This window comes from Orycteropus afer, unplaced genomic scaffold (assembly GCF_000298275.1).
Source record: "Orycteropus afer afer isolate SDZICR_OR568_19922 unplaced genomic scaffold, OryAfe1.0 scaffold00003, whole genome shotgun sequence".
Lineage (NCBI taxonomy): Eukaryota > Metazoa > Chordata > Mammalia > Tubulidentata > Orycteropodidae > Orycteropus > Orycteropus afer.
Window position 1 is genome coordinate 29,731,725 of NW_006921590.1, and position 15,501 is coordinate 29,747,225.

General features: G+C 36.4%; 1 protein-coding gene across 1 annotated transcript in view; it reads right to left on the reverse strand.

The window, feature by feature from the left end:
- TOPBP1 (DNA topoisomerase II binding protein 1) overlaps nt 1–15,501 on the reverse strand; it is a 98,710-nt gene that overhangs the window by 25,519 nt on the left and 57,690 nt on the right. Inside the window, exons 14-20 of the mRNA XM_007936973.2 lie at nt 12,989–13,162; nt 12,785–12,894; nt 8,570–8,693; nt 7,835–7,981; nt 7,376–7,478; nt 1,611–1,803; nt 173–393 (exon numbers count right to left, since the gene is read on the reverse strand). Coding sequence (XP_007935164.1) covers nt 173–393; nt 1,611–1,803; nt 7,376–7,478; nt 7,835–7,981; nt 8,570–8,693; nt 12,785–12,894; nt 12,989–13,162 — 1,072 coding nt within the window. The remainder of the gene's footprint in view (nt 1–172; nt 394–1,610; nt 1,804–7,375; nt 7,479–7,834; nt 7,982–8,569; nt 8,694–12,784; nt 12,895–12,988; nt 13,163–15,501) is intronic.

Below are 15,501 nucleotides of genomic sequence, written 5' to 3' on the forward strand. Positions count from 1 at the left end.
AAAAAAAAAAAAAAAAATTGTTTTTCAGACTCTTAAGTTTAAACCCAAATCAGAAATATCTAGTAAGGTTTTGTTTGCATGTACAATTCAGAGAACCACAATCTGCTTATAAGTTTATTTTTAAGAGGTCAACATGTACTCAACACAAACAGGTAAACAGATTCTTTATTACCCTGTTCAGCAATTTCTGAACCATGTAAAGGCTCCTGGAAAGGAGAATCCTCCATTTTTTTCACGTCCACTTGAAGCTCAGAGTATTGTGTGGGGCAAATGGGCCACTGCAAATTGCTGGCAAGCCTTGCTCTCTCCTCCCTGGCTGTAGGGTCATCCCAAATGATCTGTTCATTTTGAGAGGGCTCTGTGTTTATATCAGGTACTATTTGACGAGACTGCCTAAGAAATAAAAACAACCATTATAACTGATCAGATCCCCTGTGAAGCCACTGTGGTGACCCCAAGTGTTTCAGAGGAGAACTGTGCTCTACAGGGTTTTTTCAATGCCTGACTTGTTGGAAGGAGACTGCCCGGCCTTTCTTCCAGGGTGCTGCTGGGTGGATTCAAATCACCAAGTTTTTGGTTAGTAGTTGAGAGCAAACTGTTTGCACCACCCAGGTATCTTAAGTAATTAGATAGCCATAACAAAGTTTACACTCACAGAGTTCATAATTTAGACTGTAAAATCTGTGTTCACTATTATCCTTGGTAGTACCCCCACAAAAAACTTATTTACCTCAAAAAAGAAAGGAAGATAGACTTTTAATCTCAGAGTGTATTTATTTACCCTGACAGCGTAAGATTTAAGCTCTCTACAGTGACATCTAAGACCTCTGGTTGTACAGTGCCTAAGGCAACCAGAAGATTGGTGGTTCAAACCCACCAGCTACTCTGCAGAAGAAAGATGGAGCAATTTACTTCCATAAAGATTTACCGCCTCAGAAACCCAATGGGAGTCACTATGAATTAGAACTGACTCAATGGTCGTGAGTTTGGTTTTTTTTATAGTGACATCTATAACAAAAAGTCACTTTCACTGCATATTTAGATTTAAAAAATCTGGCTTCATGGTTAATGTAAGAGAAATAATAAGGTCAATTATGATCAAGTCAAGATAGCAGTCTCATAACATTCATCATTAGAGATTTTTCTTCTATCAGGAAAAAGATGAACATATGCTACTAACTTTAATCCTATCACACTAAGGTCTGTAATTATCTTTCCTATAAGATAAGGGATACAAAATGCTTGCTAAGTTCCTATAAGAAATATCTGTTTCAAATTACACATATACACACATGCACATATATTCACTATTTAATACTAATAACTACAGAACAGAGAGAACTGCCCACTGAATGTATTTCAAATGAGGCAAATTATCATAAAATCATTTCTTAGGGGAGGCAATGAAAAGTATGATATATATTGTTTGGACTAAATAAGGGGAGAATAATATAATCTTTTCACTTGTCTTGATATTTTGGTAACTTTGGCTTTATTACTTAAAAAAGGAAAATTAGTCGTAACTCATGAAAACTGTATCAGCAGGACCTTTAGTAAGGGACTACCATTCCCTCAAATTATCTGGTCCCATCATCAACACACACACATACCTCAGTGCCTCTAGGACTCTACTTCGTCCACTGCGGACAGAGCGAGCGCTGTCGGGAGTTGAAGAAGCACTGTTACAACCACTTCTTGAAAGGGAAGTCCTCTGCCCTTGGAGTTTCACTATTGATGTTGCAGACATTATCTCCTGCAGCTGCTTTTGGATGTTCTGTCTCATCTCCAAGGTCTGTGTCAGAGCTTGAAACAAACACAAAACACCAATATCAAAGTGAGGTTCAGAGCATAAAGGCAGCCATTAACTAGAAGGAACTGTGCATGAAATGACCAGGCATGGCCTCTTCTAGAACTCCATGCTTTATTCTGTCCCCTTTAAGATAATGCTTCTCACAATCATGTGTATATGTGTCTGAATTTTTCCAATGGTCCTTGAAAACACAAACCACAACCTATTTTAGTTTTCTTAAAGACTAAACACTGAAAAATTCATTGCCACTGAGTCAATTCTAACTCAGCTTCCCTACAGGACAGAGGAGAGCTGCCCTGTAGGGTTTCCAAGGCTATAAATCTTTACAGAAACAGACTGCCTCATCTCCTGTGGAATGGCTGGTGGGTTCAAACCACCGAGCTTTTGGTTAGCAGTCCAATTTAAAACCACAGTGCCACCAGAGCTCTTTAAACACTAAAATAGGTATTAAATAACTACTTCTGGAATAAACAGAGTATGACTAATTAAATAGTTAAGTCATAGGGAACGGTATGGTAGGGCAAAATAAGTATGGCAAACAGGAAATAGCAATCCATAAAAACAGGGTAATATATACAGGTAAGGTTATTGACTGCAGCACTATTTATAATAACAAAAAAGTAGAAATAAACTAAATGTCCATCAACCGGGACAGGCTAAATAAACTAGGGCCATCCAAACAATACTACACAGTTGCCCACACTCCCAACACCTCTGAAAAAAGACTGAAGAAGCTCCTTACAAACTGATTATCAAACAATCTCCAACTTGAATTGTTGAACAAAAAAATCAAGGTCAAGGTATACAACAGCATATAAAACCAGTAAACCAGTTGTCATTGAGTCATTTCAGACTCATGGTGACCCCATGTGTGTCAGAATAAAGCTGTTTCTATTCTAGGGTTTTCAATGGCTGATTTTTTTGGAAGTAGGCCACCAGGCCCTTCTTCCAAGGTGCGTGTGGGTGGATTCAAACCCCCATCCTTTCAGTAAGAAACCGAGTCATTATCATTTGCACCACCCAATAACTCCATCAAGATGAAGGTACAAAACAACATAGTGTCCACCATTTATGTTTGGGAAGAATGACAAGTCCATCCAGCTCGGCAACAATTGGCCACTGAAAACCTTATGAATAGCAATGAAACTGTCTGATATACTACTGGAAGATGAGCCCCTCACATTGGAAGGCACTCAAAATACATATGGGGAACAGCTGCCTCCTCAATGCAGAGTTGACCTTAATGATGTAAATGGACTAAAGCTTTTGGGACCTTCATTTGCTGATGGGGCACCACTTAAAATGAGAAGAAGCAGCTGCAAATACTCATTAATAATTGGAACGTGGGATGTATAAAGTAAGAATCCAGGAAAAATAGAAGATGTCAAAATGAAATGGAATGCATAAAGATCAATATCCTAGGCATTAATGAGCTGAAATGGACTGGTACAGGCCATTATGATTCAGAAAATCATATGGTCTACCACACTGCTAACAACAAATTGAAGAGGAATGGTGTGGCATCTATCATCAAAAAGAACATTTCAAGATCTATCCTAAAGTATAATGCTGTCAGTGATAAGATAATATCCATACGACTACAAGGAAGACCAGTTAATATGACTAATATTCAAATTTACACACTAACCACCAAAGCAAAAGATAAAGAAATTGAAAGTTTTTTTTACCAACTTCTGCAGTCTGAAATTGACCAAACATGCACTCAAGATGTACTGATTATTGCTGGAAAACAAAGAAGAATCATCAGTAGTTGGAAAATAAAGCCTTGGTGATAGAAATGATGAGAGATCACATGACAGAATTTTACAAGACCAATGACTAATTCATTACAGATAATTTTATTCAACAACATAATCAGCAGTCATAAATGGTGACTTCGCCAGATGAAATACACAGGAATCAAATCGATTCCATCTGTGGAAAGAGGTGATAGAGAAGCTCAATATCTTCAGTCAAAACAAGATCAGAAGTTGACTGTAAAACAATCAATTGCTCTTATGCAAGTCCAAGATGAAGCTGAAGAAAATTAAAACTAGTCCACGAGAGCCAAAATATGACGTTGATTATATCCCACCTGAATTCAGAGATCATGTGAAGAGTAATTCTGATGCACTGAACACCAATGACCAAAAACTACACATCTAGAACATCATACATGAAAAAAGCAAAAGGTCACTGAAAAAAGCAGGGAAGAGAGAAAAGACAAAAACGGATGTCAGAAGAGACTCTTAACGGAGAATAGCTAAAACAAATGAAGAAATAAAAGAGCTGAACAGAAGATTTCAAAGGGCACCCTGAAACAACTAAGTAAAGTATTATAATGAAACATGCAAAGACCTGGAATTAGAAAACCAAAAGGAAAGAACATGCTAAGCCATTTCTCAAGCTACAAGAACTGAAGAAAAAATTCAAGGCTCAAGTTGCAACATTCAAAGACTCTCTGGGCAAAATACTGAATGATGCAGAGAAAGCATCAAAAGAAGATGGAAGGAATACACAGAGTCACTGTACGAAAAAGAACTGGTCAGTATTCAACTATTTCAGGAGGAAGTATATGATCAAGAAGCAACGGTACTGAAGGAAGAAGTCCAAGCTACACTGAAGGAACTGGTGAAAAACAAGGCTACAGGAATTGACGGTATACTCATTGAAATGTTTCAACAAATAGAAGCAATGCTGGAGGTGCTTACTTGTTTATGCCAGGAAATTTGGAAGACAAGTACTTGGCCAACTGACTGGAAGAGATTGATATCTGTGCCCATTCCAAAGAAAAGTGATCCAACAGAATGTGGAAATTATTGAACAATAACATACACAAGTAAAATTTTGCTGAAGATCATTCAAAAATGGTTGAAGTAGTATAATGACAGGGAACGTCCAGAAATGCAAGCTGGATTCAGAAGAGGACATGGAACAAGGGTTATCACTGCTGATGGGCTATCACTGTTAATGTGAGATGGATCTTGGCTGAAAGCAAAGACTACCAGAAAGATGTTTACCTTTGTTGTACTGACTACACAAAGGCATTTGACTGTGTGGATAACAAATTATATGTAACACTGTGAATGGGAATCCCAGAAAACTTAATTGTGCTCATGAGGAACTTATACATAGACTAAGAGGCTGTCATTTGAAGAGAACAAGGGGATACATAGACTAAGAGGCTGTCATTTGAAGAGAACAATGGTTTAAAATCAGGAAGGGGGTGTGTCAGGGTTGTATCTTTTCACCATACTTATTCAATCTGTGTGCTAAACCATAATCCGAGAAGCTGGTCTGTATGAAGAAGAATGTGGCATTAGGATTAGAGGAAGACTCATTAACAACTTGTGATATGCAAATGATACAAACTTGTTTGCTGAAAGTGAAATGACTTAAAGCACTTAACGATGAAGAACAAAAACTAGTCTTCAGTGTGGATTACACCTCATCATAAAGAAAAGAAAAATCCTCCCACAACTGGACCAATAAGCAACATAGCAAAAAACGGAGAAAAGACTAACCTTGTCAGTGATTTCATTTTACTTGGATCTATAATCAATACCCATGGAAGCAGCAGTCAAGAAATCAGATGTTGTACTGCACTGGGCAAATCTGCTACAAAAGACTGCTTTAAAGTGTTAAAGAGCAAAGCTCTCACTCTGAAAACAGGTGCACTTAACTCAAGCCATGGTATTTTCAATTGCCTCATAAGCATGTGAAAGCTGGACAAGGAAAAAGAAAGACCAAAGAAGAACTGATCCCTTTAAATTGTGGTGTTGGTGAAGAATACTGAAAATACCATGGATTGCTGAAAGAATGAATAAATCTGTCCTGGAAGAAGAGCAGCCAGAATGCTCCTTAAAAGAAAGAATGGTCAGACTTCATCTCACTTACTTCGCTCAGGTTGTCAGAAGGGACCAGCCTCTGGAGAAGGATATTATGTTTGGTAAAGCATAATAGAGTCAGCAAAAATGGGAAGACCTTCAACAAGATGGTTTGACACAGAGGATGCAACAGTGTGTCAAGGATAGCAAGGATTGTGAAGATGGCAAAGGACCAGGCCAGTTTTTTGTTCTATTGCATATAGTGTTGCTATGAGTCGGAGACAAATCGATGGCACCAAGCAACAACAACATTTATATATTTAAAAAAGAAGTGGGAGTTTAGGACCATAGTCTCATGGTAGAACTAAGTGAACTGGCATAATATAGTTCATAAAATTTATGTTCTACATCCTAATTTGATGACTACTGTCTAAGGTCTTAAAAGCTTAAAGACTCAGAGAAGAAACTGGTCTATAGGACTAACAGTCCACACAAACCATGACCTCATCTATGCTGAGACCAGGAGAACTATATGGCACCTCGCTACCACTAAAGACCATTCTAAGCCACACAAAAGATGGATCCTGAATAGAATGGGAGAAAAATGTGGAAGAGAAGTAAAATTCTTACAAAGTCCAGTCAGGCTAGAGGACTCTCCAACTCTACTGCCCTGATATATTTCTTAAACCTTAAACTGAAACTACCCAATGAGGTCACTTTTTAGCTAAAAGACTGACTCAGAAATATAATATCCGTGAGCACTGGCACCTTTAAAAAAAATCTACATGAGATCAAATAGTCAGTAATTATTCTAAAGCAAAGATGAAAGAATAAGAGAACAGGGAAATCAGATTACTAGAAACAAAACATCCAGAACTCAATTACTGAGAAGGTTGAGACTTTGTAAAAAAATGTAACCAAAGTCACTAAACAATCTGTATAGTAATTGTTAAATAGGAATCTAATTTGCTGTGTAAACTTTTGCCAAAAACACAATAAAATATTACCAAAAAAAAAAAAAAGGTAGAGAAATAAAAACCATGTATTTATGCATGAAAAACAGCTCTGAAAGGATACGTAAGAAACAAGTAACACTGTCAGGCTACAAGATAAGAGTAGGACAAACTCTTCCTACCTTCTTCTGCATCTCTAGAACCATGTGAATACATACTGTATATATAAAACTTCTTGAAAAATCAATGAAAAGAATTGAAACAAAGAATATACTTTTCAAAAGATCACCAACTCCACCCACCTTCAAAAGACTAGGACTATCATCAGACTAACTCCAGAATACCTAGTTACATAAACTTCACAAACTACATTTAAATCAAGGGAGCCTGGGTGGATCAAGTGGTTTGCGGTTGGCTGCCAATGCAAAGGTTGGCAGTTTGAAATCTCCTTCCCAAGCTGCTCTGAGGAAAAAAGGTCTGGCAAACTGCTTCCATAATAATTATAACCAAGAAAATCCTGTGGAGTACTTCTATTCTGTAACAAATGGGGTTACTGTAAGTCAGGGGTCAACTCAAAGCAGCTAACAACAACATATATAAAACACTTAAATATTTTTCAGTGAATGAAAAGCTTTCCAAGTTACTATTTCAAATCACTCCTCAACTACATGTTTTATTTATATTTAATAAAACAGAAAATATTTCTCCATCTTATGCAAAAGAGGCATTCTATATCAAAGATACAAACTTATAAAAAATAATTTTTTGTAATTTAAAATATTTACCTCCTTTAGTGTCATTCTTTCCACTTCCATTTGATAGTGCAGATTCTTTATTATTGATGGTCATATTATCGATATCATTTTCTTCTAATGGCAAATGATCCGGCTATTGAAGGGGAAAAAGTACAATTTCTCAAACCAAACCACTGTATACAGATTCCACAGCAATATGATTATACATTCGGCTTAACTTCCCCCGCCCCCCCACCCATCAAAAAACCCAATGCCATTGATTCTAATTCATGGCAAGCCTATAAAACAGCGCAGAACTGCCACATAGGATTTCCAAGACTGTAAATCTTTAAGAAAGCAGACTGCCTCATGTTTCTCCCTCAGAGCAAGGGGTGGGTTTGCACTGCTGACCTTTTGGTTAGCAGTCGAATGAATGCTTTAACCACTACACCACCAGAGCTCCTTCATTCAGCTTGAGGAGAAGTTAAACGTATCATACATACTGTCTACCTCATCATCCTTTGTTGTTGAATCAGCTGAGAGTAGTCGACTATTACAGAGTCTGCCATCTTGCACTGCACTGATATCCAGGCTCATTTTGGGATTAAAAGTATGTGGATAAAGAGATTCAGGAAGATGCTTATACTCTTGGGCACACTGTAATACAATGGTGCATTTTAAGACACTACTGAAAGAAATCTTAGTGAATAAAAGGAAGATGTTAAGTGGGATAAGGACAATCAGTACATTATGTCCTAAGATGGCAAAAGTTCACAAAACTAGTATTTTGAAAAGTAGTTTACTCTGTAAAATTCTACCACATAGATGACAATTAAAATAGCCTTAGTTTCTTAATCTCATGGTCATTAATGTCTGAAATCTAATTCTATTTCTGTGCTTTGGCCATGCCTATCACACTTCAGGGAAATGCACCAAAAGGGACAAAAAGAAAGCACAGTTCTAAACTGTACTGGTACACTAACCTGTCAAATCATCTAAAAATTTTCATTAATAATTTTTAATCAGTGAAAGGAATCAGAGAATCAGCAAGAGGGGGATCCATTAAAGACTGGTAAGTGTTTAAGGAATAAAGATCTCGCGTTTTAGATGCCAAAGAGGTGAAATGTACATAAATAACCAAGATTTTCAAAGTTGTTTACATACTCTGAAACTGGTTTGTGCTCTGACAGGACGTTTAGTGAAAATTTTTATTGTACAGAAGAGAGAAAGAAAAATACTGCTTACTTCTAAAAGCCAGTGCTCCGAAACAATATGTATTCCTTTTTCTTTTACAGATTTATACTCCCGATTAGTGTCATTTGGTCGTCCTTGATAGATGAAATGGGTCACTGTTTCATCAAAACTCCACCTGAAATAGCCAAATTGAAAAAAAAAAAAAAAAAAAAACCCCAAGTAACTAACAGAAATATCCCTATTAGTTTAAGATGATCACTATTCATCACGTATAGAATACTGACTTCCCAAAACTTTTACAAGTATATTAACAGTAAGCAAAAACATTAAAATGCCAGGTGCCATCCTTTTTTAGAATTTTATACATGTATCTCTAGGCATATAAATGCAGTGAATGTTTGAGAGGATGTTCTTTGAAAGATCACTTTCTTCTTTATCGTTTTCTTAATTGTGTCAATTTTCTCCATTATAATGAATATCTACCACTTTACAATAACAATAAAGGTATTTTCAAATTTAATAAAAAGGCAAAGCATCCAATCTCTTCTCCTTTGCTGGCAGTCACCACTATTCACTGTACATTTGTTCTAGCCACACACGATGTACTTTATATCATTATCTCATCCATTCCTCAACAGCAATACTGAAACATAGGTATTATTATATCCATTTTATAGACATGGTAAAAGCAACCTGTTCAAGGATACTAAATGGTAGAACCAACTCTTAGCTACTACATTATGCATTATCCTGATTCTTCCTATGCAATATTCTACTAGCCTAAGAACATAGCTTAAGAAATGTAAAAATATCATCCTTAAAAGATTAAGTAAATAACAGAGAATAAGAAGTAAGAAATTCTTATTTCTAAATATAATCACCAATATAAATAAATAAAGTTTCTCTTTCTGGACACTTACTATGGTTGCCATTTCCTAAATAAGAAATCTCTCTGAACCTTTAAAATAGTTAAGCAAATTAAGATATGATATTTCTCTCTAAATTATATTACAAACATCTCTATTTCTAGGTGCTATGATATCCTTAAAAATAATATTAAAAATACCTAGCCTAATTTAGTTAATGCTGCTAGTAAGTGACTCTTTTCTGTTGTTGAGAAAAAAACAATAAATTTAAATGAATTATTAAGATAATTAACAAAAATAGGAGTGTTTATGCCTGAATCACCTGGCCTATACCATTCAACTCTACTGTAATAATATGGATACTAAGAGTCTTTACACCTGAGAAGTCCTTCAAGAATAAACTGTCATTATTTGTATATGGTCTAGATTAGACCATCTAGGGCTGGTAACATAGTGGCTAAAGCACTTGACTTCAAACCCACCAGCCACTCCTCGGAAGGAAGGTTGGGCAATCCTACTTCCGTAGCGATACTGCCTCGGAAACCCAAGGAGGGGTTGCTATGAGTCGGGCCGACTCGACGGCACATAACAAGAACAACAACAGGGCTGGTAAACTTTTTCTTAAAGGGCCAGGTGGGAAATATCTTAGGCTTTGCAGAACAATCTGTCACTACTACTAAACTCTTATTTTTTGCATAAAAGCAGCCATAGTCATTATGTCAATGAAAAAGCTTATCTGTGTTCCAATAAACTTTATTAACAAGAATGCAGGGCTTACCCTACAGTTGTTTGCTGACCCATGGTCTAGGACAGTGCTTTCAGCAGAAGTGTTACTTTATCTTAGGGGATATTTTGGAAATTTATGGAGTGTTTTTGTTATTACAATATGTGTATATACATGGTTGGGTAGGGTCCAGGAATGCCAGAAATTCTGGGGATAGTCACACATAATACACAATTATCCCATGTCCTGAAAATTTTCTAACATCTTGACAGAAATTCACATAGGTGAAAGAACTTAATTTTCTTACCTATGAGTCTGGAACCGGTTTTACATATAAACACAATTCCCCCCGCCTCCAATTTTAATACATGCTGATATTCTAGAAACATAACTATTGTGTATTATGTAAATGGAAAACTATACTTTGCTTATTTGGAACTTTGGGAAAATCACATTACCAACAGAAAGATAGCTCATAGTAGCTGAGTCTCTCTACCTGCCTCAGCTCTGTGACTGCTGCATGAGATGATTTTACATATATGTGCACATATGAGACTACTCTATTATCTTCCAGTGCCATCAAGCTCAGGCATTTGCATACTAAACACAAGTTCTTTTATTATTACATGTTTCCTGTTTCTTTTATGTATCAAGCACTAGCCTGACTTATTTTTTAAGATTATAAACATATGCAGGTTATAATATTTATGAATTTCATTTTAGTACAGGGAATGTTACAAAAATATTTGTAATAAAAACAGGATGCTGTATCTGGTGAGTTGAAAAGATCTGGTCTGATGTTACCTGTCTGAAGACAGGACAGAGCATCAGATGATCTCTTCAGGATGGTCTGGTTTTAGCTCATGGAAGAATAGCAAATGATTTGGGATAAGTTCACTTGAGAACTGATTACCCTATGAATACATTAATATAAACTCACATATTAAAGGGTATATTCCCTCTTATCCATTACCAAATATGAGAAATCTGTTTCAGAAAGACAAATTTAATGCAACTGAAAAGTTAGAGTCCAAAGCAGCCTTGTATTCCCTTTTAGGGATTTGGGCAATATATTCCATTTAACTATACTGAGAGAGTTGGCATTTAAAATTTTACAAAAACTCAAGTCATACGTCTTCCCTTTTAAGTCTTAAATCAACTTCACATAATATATATTCCCTCATAGTCTACTGTGAGAAAGAAATGAGATAAAGCTTGACCCATACTAAGTGCTCAGTAGGTAAATATAAATATAATCAATGGTAGTTATAAGGAGCCCTGGTAGCACAGTGGTTAAATGCTTGGCTGCTAACCAAAAGCTTGGTGGTTTGAACCCACCAACTGCTTCACAGGAGAAAGATGTGGCAGTTGGCTCCTATAAAGATTACAGACTTAGAAACCCTGCAGGGCAGTTTTACTTTGTCCTATATGGTTGTTGAGTCCGAGTCAACTCAACTCAACCCACTGCCAGAGTCGATTTTGACTCACAGCAACCCCTACTGGGTTTCTTTACAGAAGTAGATTGCTTCATCTTCCTCCCATGGAGCAGCTGGTGGGTGTGAACTGCCAACCTTCTTGTTAACAGCCAAATGCTTTACCCACTATGCCACCTAATATAAATAATAAATAGCAATAGTAAGTAATAAGTTGCACTATTCCACAATATATGCATTAAATGCTAAGTTAACTATAACTGCTATAGAAACATTTTATTTTTATATACAAATTATCAATTTCAATTTCTTCACCAAATTAAAAGCTAACTAAATAGGACTTACCAAAGGGGAAGGAGCTCTGGTGGTGTAGCGGATAAGGCATTTGGCTGCTAACCAGTGGTTCAAAACCACCAGCTGCTCCACAAAAGGAAGATAGGGCAATCTACTTCCGTAAAGATTTACAGCCTCAGAAACCCAAAGGGGGTCGCTATGAGTCGGAATCAACTTGACGGCAGTGAGTTTAAAGGGGAAAATAAAGTAATCATACTCCCCAAACTGCTCATCACTTGGAAAACCAATCGTTATATGTAATCTATGAATGGTTACACACAAGTGATCAAGAAAGTGAGCTCTGCAGATAGTGGAGTAGAGTTAACTTAGAACTGGGTGGAACAGGCGAGGGTCTCAAGCACTGATACCGATGATATTTGTGCAAGTTCTCTCTAGTTTAGTCTGCCAGCCTGAGGACAGATCTGATAATCTATGTCTCCGAAGTAGTGAAAACGATTAAAAGTAAAACATCTTCAAAAAGACTATCTTAGTTAGGGAGTGCTGCAAGAATATTTAGTACTACTCACAGAAGAGCTCGACCCTGAAAACCACTCAAGTGAAAACATGCTTAACCTCAGACTCAGACATATTTACTAAACTCCTTGAAGGAAGGGATTCTTTTAGACTGTACTGTTCATTTATGGATTCAAAGTTTCTAGAATAGTGTCTGACACAAACTAGGGACTCAACTATTTGTTGAAAACACTCTAAAAAATACACATGTGAGTGACTTGCTAGGTGAGAGGGCACTTATAAAAGATGTGGTAAATTAAAAATCACACTGGACAGATTTTGTAGAAAATGACATTAAAAGGCAAAATAAATGTTTCTTTGTAGGTGTTCACAACAGCTTTTGGTTTCTCCATAATTTAGACCAGATCACTACCAACCAGAAATATTTGCCAACTACCTGTAATCTGCTCCAAGAGAGGCTGCAATGCCATTTAGTTCACTCTGCTTTTTACTGAGTTTTTTACTAACGCATACCACTACCTTATGAAGTGGCTTTGGAACTTCTTCCTATAAGAAGAAAATAAAAGAAACACGTCAACCATTATTGTATGAAATGTTTTATCATCTAAAACAGCCTTTTAAATAAGAGACCTAATTTTACCTTCTCGGGTTGGGCATTCTTCAGTTCAGGGCTGGCAGAAAGAGCGACAGCATTTCGAGAGCTGTTTGCCAAAGCCAGTTTCAAGTTTCTGACAATAACTTCTGAGAGTGGTGTACTCAATTTCCTTTTCTGTTGGCTGAGATGTCGTGGAGTTTCCAAGGCTGCAAGTGCATCCTATATGTACAGAGGGGAGAGAGAAAAAGGGAGAAAGCAAGGAAGAGAGGTAGAAAAAGAAGAGAGAAAGAAAAGGGGGGAGGAGGAGGAGGAGAGAGGTAAATAGGATAGGGAAAGAAAAAGAAGAGGAGGAACGGTTAAAGAAAAGGAAGGAGGAAGTAATTCTCAGTATTAATTGAACGTCCTCTGTTTTAATTTCCTTCAAACAATACAAAGAATGAAATATATATCTATACATTATGAAGGAAAAAAAAATCCATTTTCAGCAAACTGGTTCAAAGAGACTTATATTTTTGGGAGTGTTTACCACATTTAACAAAATCTACTTAAAGTCGCAGTTAAAATAAAGGATGAGAAAGAAAACAAGTATGCAAGGAAGGATATAAGCAAGATGAATTATAAGACAATAATATAAGGAAGGTTAAAAAACCAGACTCTGAAAAAATCTTAAAACATTACAAAAACTATACCCCTCTCCCTAAGGTACCCACAGTTCCCTCCTAAGAGGAAGCTACTGTTGCCTGAATGGCTGGCTCCTTCTCTTTCCTATCTAGACAGTATTCCATGCATGCAGCAGAATTATTTAACCAATGTTCAGCTGATGAACATTTAGGTTAACAATCATTTGCTAGTACAATGATGTGATGAGTAACCTTGTACCCACACTATTTTGCACATGCAGAAGTAAAGGGAACCATATGAGCTAAATGTATGTATCAAAGTTGACACTCTGACAAGCCAAGTATGAGCATATATATTTCTACACATACTTGACAGCATAGTGGATAACTGGATTTCTGGGTGTGTATGTGTAGGGTGTGAGGAGCCAATCTGCTACTTCAAAAAAAATATATCTACATGCTTTCATTTTCCATTCTCTTCCGTTAAATGAGTTTAAAATCTATATGTGATGTATATTGTTTTGTGACAGCCACCTGTTCCTATCATTTGCCTATTTGTCTACCAGTTTATTAGTCTTTTTCTTTTATACAATCTTCCTTTATATAATCTTCACTGATTTTTCACATGACATTAACACATTGGTTAAATTATAGTCACAGTAAAACTAGAAAATAAAAATGGAAAAATAAACCCCCAAAATTCTTCCATCTGCAAGTTTATAAACTTTCTATGAAATAACTTTTAGGTTAAAGAAGAAATCCAAACAGAAATCATAAAACTTCTGAAAAATAGTAACAACAAAAATACTACATACTTGAGTAAACAGCATATGGGTATTCCTTGTACTATTTTTATTTGGTAACTTTTAGTAATTAGAAATTATTTCCAAGTAAAAAAACTTAAAAAAAAAAAAAATGTATATGCTTGCTAAGGGTATGGAACACTGGGCATTCTCATACACTACTGGTTAGAGTGTAAACTGATACAATTGCTTACGCAAACGGTTTGCCAAAGTCTACTAAAATTGAGATATGGCCCAATAATTTCACTTCTAGGTGTACACCAACCTGAAATACATGCACACATATCATAAGAGACATGCGTAAGAACATTCATTACCTGTAGAAGCAAAAAACAATGCTCATCAATAGTAGACTGGATACATAAATTATGGCATATTCATATTCAATGAACTATTCAAAAAACAAAAACATCAAACTCACTGCGATTGACTTGATTCTGACTCACAGCAACCCCCACTAGGTTTTCAAGGGTGTAAATCTTTATAGAAGTAAACTGTCTCATCTCTCTTCCGTGGAGTGGCTGGTAGGTTTGAACTAATGGCCACCTGTTTAGCAGCCAGATGCCTTAACCACTACACCACCAGAGGTCCTTAATGAAATACTATAGAGTAATAAAATATGTGAACTATAGATACATGAGTGGCATCATACCAAATGGTAGAGTAGGACACCTGAGAATCAGTCCATCCATTGTCACAAATATAAGTTGGCAAACATGGATTGTCAACTTACTTGTAACTCTGAATGTAGTTTAAAACTTACAGCAAACAGGAGACTGCTAAACGACAAAAAGGACAACTGAATTTTGGTGTTTAAGGAAACCTCTCTCAGGTCACGTGTTGATCACTGAGATAATGAAACAGTATTTCAGTGACCACACATGACAAGGAGTACAGCATTTGCAAAATAGTTTGGAAAAGTCACTAAACAAAAGGACAACTGCAAACTCCAACAATCGACGGCAAATCCTGGAGAAGAAGGAGAATTTGATTGTAGAGTTATAACATTCAAAATATTTAACACAATTTCCAATAGCAAAAAAATCACAAGGTGAGGCAGGGGAAGATGGCGGACTAGGCAGAAGGATTGCACAGACCCTCTTCAACAAAGAAAAGGGAAACCAATTAACACAGA